This window comes from Neophocaena asiaeorientalis, unplaced genomic scaffold (genome assembly GCF_003031525.2).
Source record: "Neophocaena asiaeorientalis asiaeorientalis breed wild unplaced genomic scaffold, Neophocaena_asiaeorientalis_V1.1 scaffold140, whole genome shotgun sequence".
NCBI lineage: Eukaryota > Metazoa > Chordata > Mammalia > Artiodactyla > Phocoenidae > Neophocaena > Neophocaena asiaeorientalis.
The window spans coordinates 789,314-808,702 of NW_020173729.1; the positions used below are offsets into that span (position 1 = coordinate 789,314).

Sequence of the window (19,389 nt, forward strand, 5' to 3'; positions counted from 1 at the left end):
AGGGCCAGTGATGATGTTTTGATATTTATTTCCTGCTACTGAAATTTGAATCTGAGTGAATTGTCCCTATTTCTGATGATGTCAGTATTGCAAAACGACAGATTCATAAAGTAATGATCAAATCTTCCTTTCTTTCCGTGTGTATTTCTAAGAAATAGAGCCAACTGATTTTCTATGTAAATACCAAGAGCGGTTCACCTCATACTAAACCCACACCCCAGTGCAGACCCCTCCCCACCCTCGTCCCTCTCCCCTTCCAGCTGTCCTGGAACCTGTCCCCATTATGTGATCCAGCCCTGGTTCTGGCTGCGGTCCGCAGATCCCAGTGAAGGGTTTTGTGTGTTTAGGCCTCATTTCTTTGTCTTTTTCCTACTCTGTTCCTGGCATTTGCTGATTTCTAGTGTATACTCTGTAGTCTCAGTCCGTGTTTGATTCCATTCCATGGAGATAAAAAGTATGTTGTACATACTGCTGAAGAATTGTCTTGCAAGTTAAGGCTTCCCCTTTACTATAAGACTATAAATAAAAACTTATTTTATCCTTCTTGGTGGTGGTGTCTTCTTGCCCCGGCAGAGGCCAAGATATCTTGGTAGAGGGAAGCACCCCCTGGAGGCCGCTGGGCCTGTGTGGGAGCCTGAGAGAGGAGCCTACAGGCTGGGAGCGACCGTAAGACAGAGTGGTTCCCTTTGTGCTCTAAGGGCTCAGTGCAGCCTGGGCAGGGGAAGGTAGCTAACCCGTTGGTGGTGACTTCGCTCATTGGATAGAAGCTTTTAAGGCTCCAACAGGGATGGGGTTACCCAGGGCAACATTTCTGGATCCAGTTCCTGCTAAATAAATGACCCTTGGGGAATTGGTAGCCCAGAGCTGTGAGTTTGGGTTTCTCCTGGTAACGAAACGTCCAGTCCAGGGGTGGCTGGTATGCTCTAGGACTTTTCAGTTTCTAGAGAGTTCCGACATGGTAATAGGAGGCAGCAGTGCTGCCACGGGCTGGAAGTCAAGGAGGCTTCAACAGCATCCAGTTAGCTCTACTTGGGCTAGGGACCAACACCGGCCTGAACTCATTTGACCTTGAAAGAAAGGATTTATGGCCAGAATACAGCTCAGCTTTGGTTTTCCTGTCTGGCTGACAGGAAATACTGCTGTTCCTAGTCCAAGGGAGGGAGAGAAGTCAAGTCAGTTCTTTGATTTGTCACTCTTTAGAGTGGTGGTGCTGGGGCTTCTGTCAATTGGATGTCAAATCCATGGTATCTCGTTTTGGTTAATGGGAGTTGACAGGTGGTGGTGGATCATGTTTCCATAAGAGGCATTTTAAAAAATATTTTATTGAAGTATAATTGACTTACAATGTGTTAATTTCTGCTGTACAGCAAGGTGACTCAGTTTTATATATATATATATATATATATATATATTCTTTTTCGTATTTATAAGAGGCATTTTGTAACGTGATCAACCCCCAAGGAAAACAAGGATGCTGGGAGAGAGCAGCATCCCATTTATTGAAGTCATTCTTTTTAAGATGGAAAGAGACACGAATAAGGGGGAAAAAATGGGAATGAGAGGTCAGGTGATTTCCTAAGCCTTCGAAGTTAGTATGATTTCCTCCTCTTTCATTGCGCTTTACTACATCCCTTCGTATATCTGGACTTATTTGTAGATTCCATATTACACACAGGTGGCTTGGTCAGGCTGGGCATCAGAACCAAGCTGCAGCTGCGGCCGTGTTGGTCAGGAGGTGGAGTGTGAAGCAAACAGTCGAGCCAGCCCTGGGGTAGGGGATGTCCCCGAGAGCCAGTCCCTGGCTCCAGGATATTGGCTGGACAAGGGGTTGAGTTTTAGCCTTCTCAAAATTTCAATAAACCAGTTGGAAGAAAAGGGCCACAACAGGATAGCCGATTCACCTGGGAAAATCCAAACCACCTGACTGACAAGTGGTGGAGAGGAGGCGGTGCCACTGGGAGCAGCTGCCTGGAAAGGAGAACCAGGTAAGAGCAGCTGGGCTGGAGGTTGTGCTTGCTGAAGGGGACAGATGAAAGCCACAGCTGAGTTCCTTCCGGTTCGCGTGTCTAGGAAGCCAGTGTATGTCCTCCATGTCACCAAAGTTGGACCACGGTTCACTCAGTGAGGTTATTCTTGGTCGCTGGTTCTCGGCACTGCGCTCTGGACTGCCCTGGTGAGTTGCTTGGTCCTGTGAAAAGCCACCTCTTTCTCTTGCAGAGGTGAGCTTGATATTTTCTTTCCTTTACAGTTGCCCCAAGGTCAAGGGTATTAATGGCCCAGTTTTTTAAATTCTTGATATGCTAATCCCATCTGTAGAGTAGCTACCACTTCAGCAAAGAACTACCTCAGCTTATCAACTCGGAAAGGTTTAAAAAACAAGACTAGAGTAGATGAGAGCCCTGAACTAGGACTGAAGAGAGCCACATTCGATTTCTAATAATAGAGCGTAGTGGATTATGCTTGGGCTCTGAAGTCAGGTTGCCTGAGTTCAAAATTCTGGCTCTGTCAGTAGCTGGTAATCTCGGGCGAGTTGCTTCTCTCAGCCTCAGTGTCCTCGTCTATAAAATGAGGATAATAGTAGCTTTAACCACATGATGTGTCTGTGAAGACTAAAGGAAATAATGCTTCTAATGCACTTGACCTCAGGACGAAGGGAGCACTCAGGTGCCGACTGTCGTCATCTACGTAGAGCATGTGACCAGGGCTGAATCTGCAAGACGGAAAAATCCGGCTCCTGCGGCCGTCTCCAGACTGCGTGAGGGTGGACTTCTGGGTATCTCACAAATGCTTCCCACCCCTGAGGTGTGCCCTCCCTGTACAAGGCAGAGTGAATAAAGAGATAGCAGGGGACCCCAGAACTGGAGTGACACACTCCAGGGTTCAAAACCGGAGAATGCACCTTAGATCTGTCATCAGCCGGAGAGAGACTGTGTCATCCCCTCCCTCTGCTACTCAGTGGCATCTCTAAACTTCGGGCACTTGGTGCTCTGCCTGGCAGAATTGTTCAGAAGCCCCCATGGTGTTGTTACTTAAAGTGGATCCTTGGCCATGCCCTGGGGGTGCTTGTTAAAAGGATTCCTGGGCTCGAGCTCTGACCTGCAGCATACCTCGGCCCACCAGCCAGAGTTGGGCTGTTTAACAAGCTCTCCCAGGTGGTTCTCATGCACTCAGGTTTGACTCCCAACAGCAAAGTAACCCAGGGAACAAAAGGAAACTCTTGGGGAAAGTGAGTCACAGCTGAATTAGCCAGGTGGGTCTGAGACCGGGCTCTTTAAGGCTGCACTCGGGGAAAGGGGGCGGAGAGGGGCTTGTTAAACAGTCCTATTAATAGGACTGCCTTGATGGTGTTTCCCTTCTCCCCCTGGGTTTCCAACACTAGTGAGGGCTGCCCTGCCACCTGTTTTTGAAGCCCTAAGCAAGGGTGATATCATGGGGCGGCACCCATTTTTATGCCACACACTGGCTGTCCTCTGTCACCAGGCAGGTTTATGAGCCAGCCAGAGCAAGGCTATCTCTCAGGCCTGTTTGCCAGGCTCTGTTCTGGACAGCCTGCGGGAACATGAAACTAGAGCTTTTCTTTGCTCAAAACAGTTTCTCTAGCCTGAGGAGGAAACCCAGGTAGGGAAGAGGAGTTAACCAGCCTCTACATTTGGATGCACAGCGGAAAAACCATGGTAGGAACTAGGACCCTTCTGAAGCACTGCTGAATCATGAACGGGCAAAGACAGTGTCCTTCACTTGTGGGGTTCGATAGTTTGGGGTTTACTAAGGCACGGGCTCAATTAATACATCCCCACACTTGCCGTGAGAAGGGGATAAACAAAAATATTTTCTAGTTCATTTCTCAGGTAGAGAATCCAATTGGCCAAATAATCATTCCCGGACCGGGTTTGAGAAGCAGGCTTAGCTGTATGCAGGACTGATGGCATCAGGCCCCTGCTCGAGTTCTGGAGGCTCTCCCAGCAGACATCATTACCCAGCTGGTAAGTGTTGTCCTTGCGCCGTTAGGGTCAAGGGGGGGACAGGGAGCCCGAAAGCTTCAGAACCAGTGCCTGGGTGGTTTAGGTCACAGGCTCTGAGCCCACCTATCTGGACTGGCTCTGGGTGACACTGCTGTGGTTTCCTGAGGCATGAGGACAGCAGTAGCACAAGGTGCCATTGTGAGGTGTGAAGGCATAAGTTGGAAAGCCTGGCACTTTGGAAGGACTCACATGTTAACAATTCTTAGGTCTATCCTCCGGCATGGGTCCTGGCCACGCAAACGTTTGAGTTTTGTTGAAATATGGAGTGAATAAACCCTATCCTCAGTGTGTTCAAATCCTCACAAGAAGGGGTAGTAAATATATGTTGAATACCAAAGGGTGTGGTAACAAACAGGCTTTGCTTGGCTTCTGAAGGGATTCCAGCAAGACGTAATCTGTTACCATCTGAAAATATCTCAACTTAGGAAATGGAATACATGGAGTCATCAACGGCTCGGAGGTGGCAGGGACAGATCTGGGGCTAAAGGACAGTGGCCAGTGGCTTTGGACCAAAAGGCCACAGCAAGGCCAGCCAGCTGAGAGGAGGAATGCCACATCCGTAGCAGGCTAGTGGGAGACTTCAGGTACAGGAACTCTGGTTCAAATGATTGACTGTTTCCCAACCAGGTAGTGAATCCAGGGCCCACTCCTTTGCAGAGAGCTGCCGTGAACGGTTTGGCAGGCCTTTCCATCTGGGAGCTCCCATGAGGCCAGGTGTGGTCTTCGTGCTTGCTACTGCACCCCAAGCACAGTGCCTGGCCTGTCACAGGCACCACACACAGACACATGCGTGTGTGTATGTTCATCTCTGAGCACTGTTAGGTCAGTCCTGAGGTTGCCTCTGCATGAGTTCAATCCATGGGTATTTGACCGGCACGTATTCTCAGCCCAGCCCTGTCCAGGCACTGGGGAGATTCAGGGCGCCTAATGAAGCCTAGGCCCTGCCGCCAAGAAGCTTAGAGGAGTTGGAGACCAGATTCATGCACGTGGCACGAGTGTGCATGTCCGGGCTACAACGCCAGAGGAGTTCAGAGGCTGGGGCCCTTGACGAGAGAGGGCTGGCAGGTGGGAGGGGCAGGGAACAGGCCCAGGTCATTGCTTCTCAAGCTCTTGCTGCACTCTTCTTCCTACCCGAGCAGAACCAGGCCCGGGCTCCCGGTGCAGCCGGCAGAGAAGCTGGGTGGAGGCTATGGGTGAAAGGAAGGTGGGCCAGAGCCTCCCCCCTGCACGGGCTGGCTAGCCATTCACATCCCACCACGTAGACTGGCCACCGTGGGATCCAGGCCCAAGGCAGCCACTGCTCTCGAGATGGAGGGGAGGGACTCGAGGGATGGAGCCCAGTGAAGCATTCACCTTCCTTGGGAGCATGGTGTAGGTCTCCAGGGTACCCATGTCATCATCCCCGTCATCATCCCCCTCACAGAGGGGCCACTGCAGGGCACTCACCACGCTCCTGCCAGGCACTGGTCAGCACGCCTGGGCAGCAGAGTCCCTGCAGCCCCAGGGTGCACCCAGCCTTCCCCTTGAGAGAGCTGTGCCACTGAGTCTGCTCTGACTCTGGTAGCTGAAGTCCCAGGCTCCTGTCACCCGCTTTGTCTCATTGGCCCAGGCCATCACAGGTACAGCAGATGGCAACATGAAGTCCCACATCCAAGAGAACAAAAACGTTGGGCTTCCCTGGTGGCGCAGTGGTTGAGAGTCCGCCTGCCAATGCAGGGGACACGGGTTTGTGCCCCGGTCCGGGAAGATCCCACATGCCGCAGAGCGGCTGGGCCCGTGAGCCATGGCCGCTGAGCCTGTGCGTCCGGAGCCTGTGCAAATGCAATCAATACCTTTTATTATGGAAAGAATTTAATGTGACCAAAGGTTGTGAGAGTAGAATACTAAACCCTAATGTAGGGACTTCCCTGGTGGCGCAGTGGTTCAGAATCCGCCTGCCAATGCAGGGCACATGGGTTCGAGCCCTGGTCCGGGGAGATCCCACGTGCCACGGAGCAACTAAGCCCGTGTGCCACAACTACTGAGCCTGCGCTCTAAAGCCCGTGGGCCACAACTACTGAAGCCCACGTGCCACAACTACTGAAGCCCGTGCACCTCGAGCCCATGTTCCGCAACAAGCCACCGCAATGAGAAGCCTGTGCACCACAACAAAAGAGTAGCCCCCGCTCGCCGCAACTAGAGAAAGCCTGTACGCAGCAACGAAGACCCAACATTGCTGCCCAAAAAAACCCTAATGTACCCATTACCCCATGTCAATGATTACCAACATGCAATACTTCTTGAAGGAAAAGGGATAGAAAATGCATTATTATTAAATGTAAGAAAGTGTGGGTATAGCAAAGGGACACGGAGCCAACTGAAAGAGCTCCTGATGGCCAAAGCTGGAACAATCTGAGCAGTAAAATAAACATAGTATTGGAACACTGATACATAACCCAAGTATAAAATAAATATTCATGAGTGCATACTGATATAAATGATTGAATAAATGGAGCATAGACAAACCTCCCAAACAAAAGAATTCCAAATAATTTATGTAGCTACTCTACCCTCAAGGATGTGGGGCATAACTCCCCATCCCTTAAGTGTGGGCTGTGCACACGGACTTCCTTCTAAAGGGAACAGCAGGGGAAGGGGAAGAAAGAGGAACCTTATGGTGGGGAAACCTGACAAGCCTCAGCCAGGTGGCCAGGGTTAACAGCATTAGTGATGAGTCATGTTGATAGCATGTACCATTGATAGGATGTGATCAGAGGGCCCGTGACCTCTGTGGTGTTCCTCCCCCCAAACTCAGTCTAATCAGGAAAAATGGACACAAATCCCAGTTGGTGGACATTCTGCAAAATACTTAACGAGTCCTCAAAACTGTCAAGGTCATTCAAAGCAAGGAAAGTCTAAGGATGTCACAGCCAAGAGCAGCCTAAGGAGACATAATGACTATATGTAATGAGGTATCTTGGATGGGATCCTGGGGCAGAGAAAGGACGTCAGGTAAAAACTAAGGATTCTGAACAAAGTATGGACTTTAGTTAATATATCAATATTGGCCAGTAGTTAGGATGAATGTATCATATTTATATGAGATGCTAACAAGAAGGGGAACTGACTCAGGGGTATATGGGAACTCAGCGAAAGCTTGTTTTTTAAAATGCATTATTGTCGTTGTTATTTTTCCACATCTGTGTTTCTGCAGGGGGCAGAGGAAGCTTCCCATCAAGTTGGGCTGGTGACGAGCACTCTGCCCGCCTGCCTGGCTTTCTTCTTGGATGTGCCGGAGAAGTAGGAGGGAGGAACATCAGCCGCCTGGCCCCGTCCTCTGAACCTCCTGCACCAGCTGGTAAAAAGCAGAGGCAAGGAGGTTGTTGCGAGGAAGTGAAAGAGGATGTCCAGGAACCAGTCAGGCATGCCGGGCTGGAGTGGAGACGGCTGGCTGTGGTCAGCTCCCGGGAAGACTGCCTCCCCGGCGCCTCGCTTGTGACTCACGCAGCATCACGCTCTGCACGGGGGCGGCACGCGTTTGGTGCAGGGGGCGTTGCTCTATGCCAGGGACCTGACAGACAGTGGGCAGCGGGTTAGAAGGGTGAGGTGAGCCTGCACCTGCTGTTCGCTGTCACCATCCTTGTCCTGGTGGCAGATGGGAGCAGGCATTCAGGGCCTCGGTCGTCCACCCCTGGAGCTAACTCGTGCATGTTCAGCTACTGCTCCCCGCCCCCGAGGCCGCCCATTTCAGAGACCTGGGGTGGTGGAAGCACGTGGGCTTTGGAGGCAGCAGATCTGGGTTCAGGTTCAGACTCCACTACTTGATAGCTAGGAAACCTTGGGTGAGTCACTTAAGCTCTCTGACCTGTTTCTCCAGTTGTAAAATGCAGACACACACCTGCCTCACCCACCTCATGAGGTTGAGTCAAGGATCAAATGAGGAGAAACCGTGACCAGGAGGCTCTCTCTCAGGGGTTGTTTGGATGGAGGTGACAAGAACGATCAGCATTCTTCAGGCAGCAGGTAAGGAGTCCATGGCTCTGGGGCTAATCCGGAATAGAGTTTTCTATGTATCAGGATGCTTTGGGTTGCAAGAAATAGTAAATCCAACTCAAACTGGCTTACACAGCTGAAAAATGCAGGGGCAGATCCAGGCTGCAGGCGTCACGTGACAGGGTTCTGGCCGTGCTTCTCGGTGTCTCAGGGAGTCTGTGTGGACTGGCTTCCTTCTAGGTAGGAAAATGGTGGTTGGAGTCCCAGGCCACACATTCCACCATCCCTAATAGGAGAGAACTGCTTTTCCCCTGTCATCAAATGTCCAGGGCTTCTCTCTCTTTGGTCTATTTTAGGCCACATCCTTGGCTCTGAATCAATCACTGAGGCTAGGACAAACCATGCTGATTGGCTTAGGCCTGGGTTATTATTAAACCTGAACAAATTACTCAAGCAGAGAGATGGATTAAAATGACTGGTTTAGGCCAATCAGGGCCCAGCCTGGAGGTAGGAGGGGGGACACACACAAGCCACACAAGCCTTTTGGCTGCCACAGCTGGGGAGGGGAGGAATGGATGCCACAGTGTCCACGACAGGTTTCTAGAATCCACCATTGGAGAGAACGTGGTGATTTTGCCTCTCTAGCATCCATCTCCCCCTTTTGACTACAACCCTAATTTGCACTGGGGCTTCATTCCTTCCCCATTTTTGGACTATGTGCTTCTGATGGAGCCCATTTCCCACTCATGGATGAAGCATTTGATCAGTCAGTGCACCGTAATCTCCTGGCCACAGGATTGCGTCTCAGAAAGGCACTTGGCGTGATCAGAGTCAGTGAAACGCAATGATACTCACTGGGAAGAAAGCACCAGCTGCTCTTGTCTGCTCAACTTGACCCTGAGGGATGTAAGGTCTGGAGCTATTGCTACTGCCATTGTAGAACCACATGGAGGGAGCCTGAGACTGCAGCCGATACAGAAAGCTGGAAAGAAAGCCACCGAAGCCACTCAGAAAGCCAAGCTAATTCCTGGACGATTCAGTTTATGAATCAACACATCTCCTCTTTGCTTTAAGCCTGTTCGGGTCAGGTTTTCTGTCAGTTGCAACAATTCCTTAAATCATACAATTCTCCTTCCCGTTCAAGGGCAGTGAATGCCCTGAGCGGTGCATGTGGGTGGCTAAAATGTTTGGGCCGAACTTTACTAAGTACATTTTGTCATTTAACACTAATATTATGTACCTGGAAAGCATCCCAGCCATGAAAAGATGCAGAAGAATGCTAAAGGAATATGGATGGGATTTAGTCTAGATCAGGGTAGGCAAACTACAGCCCATGGACCAAATCTGGCCCACCGTGTTTTCATAAAGTTTTATTGGAGCATAGCCATGCTTTGTCTGCAGCTGTTTTGTACTACAGTGGTAAAGCAGAGTTGAATAGTTGCTTGCAAAGCCTAAAATATTTAGTAATTTGGCCCTTTACAGAGAAAGTTTGCTGCCCTCTGGTGCAAATCGTGGAAGAACAAAATCTTAGCAAAATACTTCCTCAAAATGAATACCTGCGTCCCCAAATGAAAGCAACACTGAACAGCCCTCCATCATAGACCTCCGTATCCTTGTATTAACATCAAGCCCTATTATCAGCGTTAGGAGAGCAGACTTTCATTGTACCGAACTTATTCCAGACGGTGAACGAGACATCCTATGTCTTTGTTAAGATTTGGTCTCTGCAGTGGCTGTATCTTAGTAGCCCTGGCCACAGAGGGTCTAGGAAGCCTGCAGGCCTAAGAACAGTCATTTCCCACCCCAGCCATTACCCTTTCCTCTGACTTGGGACGCTGAAGCTACTGGCTATTTCCTGCACGTAGCCCAGTGACCCTCTTCCATAAGGAGGTGGGATCAATGTAAACATGGTGGGAAGAAGAGACAAGTTCTTTTGCTTTCATAATGGAATGTCAGCATTGTTATCTGTACATCTCTGACTTCTGATGCCAATGGATTCCACTTCTACCAACAATGTAGTGCACTCAAGAAGCTCCATGTTTAGTTCCCGGCTATCAAGCTCCTGCCAGAAGCACAGCATAATTAATAGCAGTGAAATAGCCAGGGTCACGTAAGCAGCCACCCTGCTGGGGGTTTCTAAACTCCATCCCTCTGCTAAGTTAAATCACCAGGAGGCAACATACCAAAATACAAGGCTAGTCCTCCATGGTAGGACATCGTGGAACTGTTATTTAATATTACGGCCTCTGCTTTTGTGTGAGGTCTTCCTGAGGAGTGGCTTCATCAAGGACACTCCTGCATTGTCACAACACAGTGGCCAGAATCTAACTAGTGGCTTCTAACTCAGAAACGATACCACGAACAGAGGGCAGTTTAGGAATATTGTTGACTGGTATTTTTATCTCAGGCAAGTCCACGCTGGCTTATCCACGAGGTCCCCCTTCTGCTCACCATAGGGTCTGGAAGGCTTCCCAACTTACACAGCATTCAAGGTGGGTCTAAGATAGTTCCAAGGGGGACGTTGGGGCCCATCTGGATATAGAGATCTGTAGTCGGCTTGTATTTCTTTATTGATAGGGGAAATATTTATTTGGGGCAACCTACCTTGAATGCTATGTAAGTGCCTCCGACTTAAGGATCCACATGATAAATCTGAGAATCTACCTGCAGGACCCACTTTGAATGCTCTTTAAGTTGGGAAACCCTCCAGACCCGAATGGGAGCAGAGAGAAGTCTCATGGATATGCCAGTGTAAACTCCCCTACCCTTTGGGGCCCACCTCAAATCCTCCCTCCTTGGTATAAAGCCAGTTCAGACTGAAGCAATCCCTTCTGTCTCTTAACCACACCAATTATCACTGCAATTAATCTCGTAATACCTTGAGGCTAGTGGTGGCAGAGGGTCTGGCTTTTTGTTGTAGCGATGGGACGGGTGCATTTCAGTATGTTGCTTTGTCGCCTGAACTTTCGTTATCCCAGCAAAAAACAGCATGGGGGCAGGAATTACATTCCACGCTCCACCTCTGAGGGTACCCTCTCCTTTCAGGGGCAGGCCACAGAGCACCCGCCTTCTTGGCTTCTCCCTGGGAGAGGGTCTCTGCCCAGACGAGGAACGCCAGGTGACACAGGATTCCAACCCGTCCCTGTGACAGCCGCCCTGCCCCACCTGCTGCTGAGTGCCTGCGTGAGGGCTCTGGAGCGCAGTCCCTGCTCGTAGCCAGGTGGAGGAGACAGACTCCCAGACCCTGAAACTGTGTGTGGAGTGCTGGGACAAACTGAAGTACTCCGGCGCGCTTTCCCCCTCCTTGTCCTCGACTGGAGAAGGGGTGAGGGAGGAAGGCGAGTCAGACCTCTTCGTAACTACCGACTTGCCCGGCCTGCAGTCGCACGCGGGAGGAGACTGGCGACCCACGAGCAAGCTGCAGAACTCCGAACGCTGGGCACTCGGAAGGAATTCTCTTGGTACCAGTCACAAATGACAGACATCATAGAAAAGGTTATTCTTTTACTATTTCAAGGAGGTAATACACAGCCCAATACACCAAAGCACTAGGGAATTGGAGGCAGCAGATGGCCAGAGTTTTTGCAAAGAGCCTTATGCCGCATCTCCAGGCCCCATCTGCCCACAGCCCATGGCTGCTTGTGGAAAGGCCAGACCGGCGACTTGGAGCCTGCTGTGACCATAGCAGTGGACAAGTGAGCCAACTCCTCAAGACCCCACTGACTGAGAAAGGGTTCTTCTGTGAGGGCAGCAGAGGCCCTGCCAGGCTAAACAGCAGGCAGCGCTCAGCCCTGCCCCGGCCAGGTTTACGTGGCTACTGCCTCAGCAGCACCCCGCTTATCTAGTGCTTGGCTTTATTTCTCTGAGCCTGGAGTGGGCAGGATGTGAATAAATCCTGAGTCAGAAATTACGGTGAAAGTCTTTCTTAGTAGTGTTAATAATTGGGGTGAGAAAAGACAACACCGTCTTTGAGGAGGGTGGGCTGGGAGTCGGTGGAAGACAGATGGAAACAGACTGGCCACAGGCTGAAGGTGCCGCCTTGCGGTCCTCAGAGGGCCTTTTCAGGGCACCTGTGGGGGTGGGCTGAGTGGGGTGGGGTGGGGCGGCGCTCTGGGGCTGCTTCCTCTGGCACAGAGTTGAACTAGAGGTTCATTTTCCACTCATAATTGGCTTTCCGGGTCTAAGTCACCACAAGTGGGGCTGAAGCAAATCCTGCCCATGCACCTGCCCAACCCAGCCTTGGAGATGTGTGGTCAGTGCCCAGTGTGGCCAGGGAGGGACTCACACCTCCTGAGACCTTTCTCCTCCCACCCCAGCTCCTTCCCCTTACAAGTAACCAGGCTGGGAGGTGAGCGCCTCGGGCACCTCTGAGTGAAGTGCCACCATGTTTTCTTCCTGGAGAATTCATTTTGGTGGGACCCAAAGCCCCTGCCTAGGCATGGAGCAGACTTATTTCCACCCACGGAGGCCACCTTCCTGGTGACTTAACGGTGGCACAAAGAGGAATCGCAGCAGCAACTCCAGATGCCGCAACACTCATAAACATCATTCACTTCGATGCGACGGTCGCACTGGAGAGCTGCACTGTTTTCCAACCAACCCTGGCCAGGCCAGAGCGGGTTCAGATGCCTCGTGGCTGAAGATTTTTGGTTGGACAGGAGTGGAAAGAATTTCTTAAAAACCACACCACTGTGTTCTCTAAACACAGAGCCATCAGTTTTGTTTTGTTTAACAAGAAAGGACAGAGAACCAAGCTTCACAGCGGCCAAGGCTTGTGCAGCACGGAATGCAGTATGTATCGAAATGTATAAACCTTGGTCTGACTGGGGAGGTGGGTGAACACAGAGCTGCGGGACACCATGTCCTCTAGTCAGTGGCAGGCTCTGCTGTTGCCTCATCCTGCTGCTCCTCGAAGCCTGGAACTGGCTTTTGCAGAAAGTGCATGGTGGCCTGGATCACCTTATCTGGTCCAATATTGTATACAGGGTGAGTGGGCTGCTGCAGAGAGAAGAACAGATGCCAATTAATCACCCCAGTGGTCCCTGGAAATGTGCACAGCCTCTGCCCATTAAATGCACTTGTAAAAATGTAACATAAGGAATCATCAGAGATGCACTAGGATCTCACAAGGCCCTAATGTTCAACAACAGGGTATTGGTAAAAACATGTTACAGTATGTGGGACACAAAGGAACATTATAGAGCCACTAAAAAACATGCTTTCAAATATTTTATGATATTGGCAAATACTTACATTAAGGTGAGGAAAACAGTATGCGTGATATTATTCCAAACTTACTTTTTAAAGTGTTGATAGATGTGATTTATATAAATAGGCAAAAAATGGACATATGCCAAAACAGGAACCATGACATGACTGTTTTAAATTTTCTTATTTATACTTTTATATATATTCCAATTATTAAAACAATGAACATGCATCTATATTTATAATCAAGAAAATGGACCACAACCCTGTTACACTTAAGTAAAGGTGTCAGGCCATATATAAATTGTTTTACATTATCCCGCTGCACCACAGAAACCCAAAATAAACTTTGGTCTCAGACAGGGCACAATCCTAGGCCAGTATTCAGGACTCTTCCACCCTAGGACAATGAAGAAGGGGACATAATTGCAAGAGATTTAAAAAATTTTAAGAAAATACTATGAGCAACTTCATGCGAAAACATAAAAATTCAGATAAACTGAATAGTTTTATAGAACAATACAAATTTTCAAAATTGCTCAAGAAGAAATTCTTTAAAACCTATATGAATAAGTTAAATCAATAACAATTGTTTTTTCTGCTACCACCATTCCCCCCAAAAAATACCAGGCCTACATGGTTTCTCAAGCAAGTGTTAGCTTACAAGATAATCTCTAACTTATACAAACTTTTCCAAAGAAAAAGTAGAGTAGGAAGACATCTGTCTAATTTTATGAGGTTATATTATCCTGAAACACAAACTGGAAAAGAATACAATAAAACAAAATTTTCGATCAGTCTTTCTCATGAACACACATGCAAAAAATCCTAAATAAAAATACGAGCCAAAAATACCAGCAGAGTGAATCCAGCAGGTGTTAGAATAGCACATACACCCCCCCACACTCTGTTATCACCAAGCAGGGCTTATCCCGTAACGTCAAGGTCACATCAGAATATGTATTAACAAAACACAACATCAGATTAAAGGAGAAAAGCCAGATGAGGAAAAAGCATTCAGTAAAATTTAACAATAGATTATGACTGAAATAAAACAAAAAAACAACCCAGTAGACCAGGAACAGAGGGGAACATCCTTAACCTGATATGAAATGTTTACCAAAACCTCACAGTGAGCATCCTCCTTAATGATGGAATTATAGAAACCTTCCCATTACAATCAGAACACTTTCTATTACCACCTCCAGTCAACACTCCTTGGGGGTTTTAGCCAACATTACAAGGCAAGAAAAGAAAGAAAATTCTTGGGTTTCCCTGGTGGCGCAGTGGTTGAGAGTCTGCCTGCCGATGCAGGGGACACGGGTTCGTGCCCGGTCCGGGAAGATCCCACATGCCGCGGAGCGGCTGGGCCCGTGAGCCATGGCCGCTGAGCCTGCGCGTCCGGAGCCTGTGCTCCGCAACGGGAGAGGCCACGACAGTGAGAGGCCCGTGTACCGCAAAAAACAAACAAACAAAAAAACATCTGAAAACATACAAAACAACTCTCTATATAGTTCGTGGATACATACCGCAAAAAAAAAAAAAAACATCTGAAAACATACAAAACAACTCTCTATATAGTTCGTGGATACATACCGCAAAAAAAAAAAAAGAAAAAAGAAGGAAAGAAAATTCTTAAGAATCAGGAAGGAAAAAGCAAAACTCCTTACTTGAAGATGACATTACATGCTAAATAAGAAATCCAAGAGATTCTATAGACAAACTTTTACAACTATCAAGAGAATTCAGAGGGAATTCCCTGGCGGTCCAGTGGTTAGGACTCCACACTTCCACTGCAGGGGGCCGGGTTCAATCCCTGGTCAGGGAACTAAGATCCCACAAGCTATGCGGAGCAGCCAAAAAAAAAAAAAAGAATTCAGCAAGGCTGCTGGGTGCAAAGTTAAACTATAATTATCAATAGCATTTCTATACATTAGTAACAACAAATTACAAAATAAAATGGAAAAAAATATTCCAGTCACAATAGACACAAAAACTATAAATTTCTTAGACGTAAGTCTAACAGACGATGTCCTAGTCCTTTATGGAGAAAATGATAAAAGACCATTAAAAGAAATGTAAAAAATCTGAAGAATTGTGTTTATAAATGGGAAGCCTGAATGTTAAAGTCAGTTCCCTCCCATTAATCTTACATTCAATGTAATTCTAATAAAAATTCCACTCGTTTTTTTTGTGTTACTTGATAAGCTGATCCTAAAATGCACAGGAAATCCTAAAATGCAGAAGGCAAAGAATATCCAAAGCAGTTTTGAAGAAAAAGAATGAGGTGGGTAGGTGAGACTTACTTACCTGCATTTAAGATTTGCTTAAGACAGCAAAGATAACAGACCAATGGAACAGTGTGTCCAGAAACAGTCACCTCATATACAGAAACTTGAGTATGTGACCCATGTGATACACATCAATAGGAAAGGTTGTAAACGTCAATAAATGGTGCTGGTCAATTGGTTAACCAAAATGGGAAAAAGATAAAATTATATCCCACCTTCACTATAGACGGAAATCAATTCCAAGAGAATTAAAAAATTACATGGGATAAGCAAAACTTTAAATTGTTTAGAAGAAAATATATTTATGACCTCAGGGTAGGAAAAGATTTCTTAAGGGTAGGAAAAGATTTAAGTAATGCAACCCCCCCCAAAAAAAAACCCTCAAAAACAAAGGCAAATAAAATTATTCACTTTAGAATTAAAATCTTCTATTCAACAAAAACACTAAAAACAAAGTGAAAAGACAAGTCACAAACTGGAAGAGATTCACCACACACACACCACTGACAAAGGATTAGTATCAAGAACACACAAAGAACTCCTACTACATAAGAAAAGAGCAAACAAAATTACAAATCAATACGAAACTGAGCAAAGCTCCTGAGCCAGGAGCTGGCTGGCAATTCACAGAAGACATAACACAAATGGCCAACAAACGTTTGAAAAGATGCTCAGCCTCACCAGTAATCAGGGAAATGCAGAACAAAACTGAGACACCATTTCACATCTGTCAAGTTGGCAAAAAGGAAAAGTCTGACTATGGAGCAACTCATCTTGGTGCCATGTGAGCGTTAAATAACCCAAGCACATAGGGGCGAGGTTCAGGGCCATCTGGTGAGGATGAAGGTGTATCTCTCTCAGAAACTGTAACTCGAGAATGTTCACTGCAACACCTTGTGTAATAGCACAATCTGAAACCATCTCAGTGTTAACCAACAGGAGACTAGAAAATTAAACTGGGGTACACTTAGGCAAGGGAATACCGTACAGGAGTGAAGATGACACTTAGACAAGGGGATACTGTACAGGAGTGAAGACGACACTTAGGCAAGGGGATACCGCACAGGAGTGAAGATGACACTTAGACAAGGGGATGCCGTACAGGAGTGAAGATGACACTTAGACAAGGGGATGCCGTACAGGAGTGAAGATGACACTTAGGCAAGGGGATGCCGTACAGGAGTGAAGATGACACTTAGGCAAGGGGATGCCGTACAGGAGTGAAGATGACACTTAGGCAAGGGGATGCCGTACAGGAGTGAAGATGACACTTAGGCAAGGGGATGCCGTACAGGAGTGAAGATGACACTTAGGCAAGGGGATGCCGTACAGGAGTGAAGATGACACTTAGGCAAGGGGATGCCGTACAGGAGTGAAGATGACACTTAGGCAAGGGGATGCCGTACAGGAGTGAAGATGACACTTAGGCAAGGGGATGCCGTACAGGAGTGAAGATGACACTTAGGCAAGGGGATGCCGTACAGGAGTGAAGATGACACTTAGGCAAGGGGATGCCGTACAGGAGTGAAGATGACACTTAGACAAGGGGATGCCGTACAGGAGTGAAGATGACACTTAGACAAGGGGATGCCGTACAGGAGTGAAGATGACACTTAGGCAAGGGGATACCGTACAGGAGTGAAGATGACACTTAGACAAGGGGATGCCATACAGGAGTGAAGATGAATAAACTAGAGCAACACATATGAAGACGACTAAGCCTCAAAAGGGTAATGGTCGGTGAGAAAGTGATGCAGAATAAATGGTGGGGTAGATACTGTTATAAAACATTTGAGGGCTTCCCTGGTGGCGCAGCGGTTGAGAGTCCGCCTGCCGATGCAGGGGACACGGGTTCGTGCCCGGTCCGGGAAGATCCCACATGCCGCAGAGCGGCTGGGCCCGTGAGCCATGGCCGCTGAGCCTGCGCATCCGGAGCCTGTGCTCCGCAACGGGAGAGGCCACAACAGTGAGAGGCCCGCGTACCGCAAAAAGCAAACAAACAAAAAAAATCTGAAAACATACAAAACAACTCTCTATATAGTTCGTGGATACATACCTATGTAGTAATAGCACAAAAATATTTGCAGGCATGATAAATGTCATTTAGGATGGGGTTACGCTGAGGAAGGAGGGAGGGAAAAGAACGGAAGAGGGTTGCATAGGAGGCAAATACTTGGAACAGCTGAAGGGTTGTTACTTGGATTTTCTCAATTACTAGTGAGGCTGAGCATCTTTTCATCCACCTACTGGCCACTTGTGTTTCTTCTCTTGGAATATTTCATGACAATCTGCACAGGCCCCATCATCTGACAGCCGCAGACAATCTCAGCCGGAGTTGAGTCTCAGGATCGTGACTAGGCTCACAAGCATCTCCTGCGGCCAGGCTGGCCTGGGACTGGATGCAGTGGTGAACAGCTCGCCCGCACGGGGCTGACAGTTTTTGAGGGAAGCAGATAAAACCCAGTTAAACACACACATGACAAATCGTGCTGGTGCTATGAAGGGCACAAACCAGGCCCTGGCAGAGTGTTTTGGGTCATCTCATTTACAGAAGGTGGTCTGAGAGGGCTTCTCCGGAGGGATGGCCGCAAGCTGAGAGCTCCAGAAGACAGTCAGCCACATGGGGAGGGCTGCTGGCTACAGATGCAGAAACTCGCTACATCTGAGCCAGCTTCCTGGGAGATGGGAACTAATGACAAGTGGTCTGGGTCCTAGGCTGTGGGACAAAGGCACAAACCCTCTGTCACAGGTTGGACCCTCGCCTGGAACCTCGAGTTTGCCAGCCAGACGCTCATGAACAGAGAAAGAGCTGCAGACAGAGGGTGGGGACGGGGAGTTCACCAGCCTGTCCATGTCCTCATGCAGCCGGTTCTGCAGGCCAAGAGCGGGTGCTCTGCTCTCCTGCCAGCCCCATCCTGGGGGCCCCGTGGAGAAGCAGTGGTAAGCCCCCCATCCCACCTTACCAGGGCGTTTTCAGGCACACCCAGGACCACATCGTGCAACATGGCTCCACTGCCGAAGTGCTGGGCTATGGACAGGCCGCTCAGGCAGTAGCAGGTGTGGTAGAAGTCCCGGGACCTGGAAGGATGGGGCGACTCTTAGCAGGTGTCCTCTGCTCCCCACCGGCCCCAGCACAGCCTCTGACAAGGCCACCGCACAGACGAAGAGGCCCGGGGAGCACTCACGCATCCCATCCCACCCTCCACGAACCTCGAAGCCTGGCTTCCCCCAGCAGCATTTTTCAGAGCCCCATCCTTCCGCCCTGCTTGATAGCAGGAACTGTAACCTTACAGTCAGTCCTGTCAGCTGTCTTCCGGAAAGGGCTCTCCAGGGTAGTGCTGGCTAAATTAATATAGTTAAAAAAAAAAAAATCCCACAAAATTTCTAGGAATGGGCCAAATTCTTCCTGATAAATTGCTGGGGACTGGCCTTCAGCTGGACCAGGATGCAGAGGTAGCAGGGTGTGTGTGTGCTGGGGGAGTGGGGAGTGAGCAGCAAAGGCAACAGGACTTGACTGGTTTCCCTTCTGGCACCTAAAGGTATTGAATCTACTCGGTAATAGTCGCCTTGATTATAATCTCTGTTTATGACACTCAGGAGTTTTAAAATCCTGTATCCTCTTCTATTTAAATCAGTTTGGTTAAATAAGAGGAGGGGCTTCCCTGGTGGCGCAGTGGTTAAGAATCTGCCTGCCAATGCAGGGGACATGGGTTTGAGCCCTGGTCCAGGAAGATCCTATATGCCGCGGAGCAACTAAGCCTGCGCGCCACATCTACTGAGCCTGTGCTCTAGAGCCCGTGAGCCACAACTACTGAGCCTGTGCTCTAGAGCCCACGAGTCACAACTACTGAGCCTGTGCTCTAGAGCCTGTGAGCCACAACTACTGAGCCTGTGCT

General features: G+C 48.6%; 1 protein-coding gene and 1 long non-coding RNA gene across 5 annotated transcripts in view; one reads left to right on the forward strand and one right to left on the reverse strand.

The window, feature by feature from the left end:
- Positions 1–2: 2 nt before the first annotated feature.
- Positions 3–11,338, forward strand: LOC112403392 (uncharacterized). 3 transcript variants are annotated; one of them, XR_003003899.1, is made up of 5 exons: positions 3–1,985; positions 2,071–2,173; positions 2,647–3,983; positions 7,216–8,024; positions 11,040–11,338. It is a non-coding gene; the product is annotated as an uncharacterized LOC112403392 (long non-coding RNA). The 3 variants fall into 3 exon arrangements; XR_003003898.1 differs by having other exon boundaries at positions 3–2,173; XR_003003897.1 differs by having other exon boundaries at positions 3–3,983.
- Positions 11,339–11,485: 147 nt separating this feature from the next.
- The window catches only part of FNTB (farnesyltransferase, CAAX box, subunit beta), a 76,415-nt gene continuing 68,511 nt past the window's right edge, over positions 11,486–19,389 (reverse strand). Inside the window, exons 11-12 of one of the 2 annotated variants that reach the window (XM_024750808.1) lie at positions 18,457–18,571; positions 11,486–12,992 (exon numbers count right to left, since the gene is read on the reverse strand). In XM_024750808.1, coding sequence (XP_024606576.1) covers positions 12,861–12,992; positions 18,457–18,571 — 247 coding nt within the window. In that variant the 3' untranslated portion in view covers positions 11,486–12,860. Of the gene's footprint in view, positions 13,603–18,456; positions 18,572–19,389 lie in introns of both variants that reach the window. The other variant, XM_024750809.1, reaches the window with a different exon arrangement.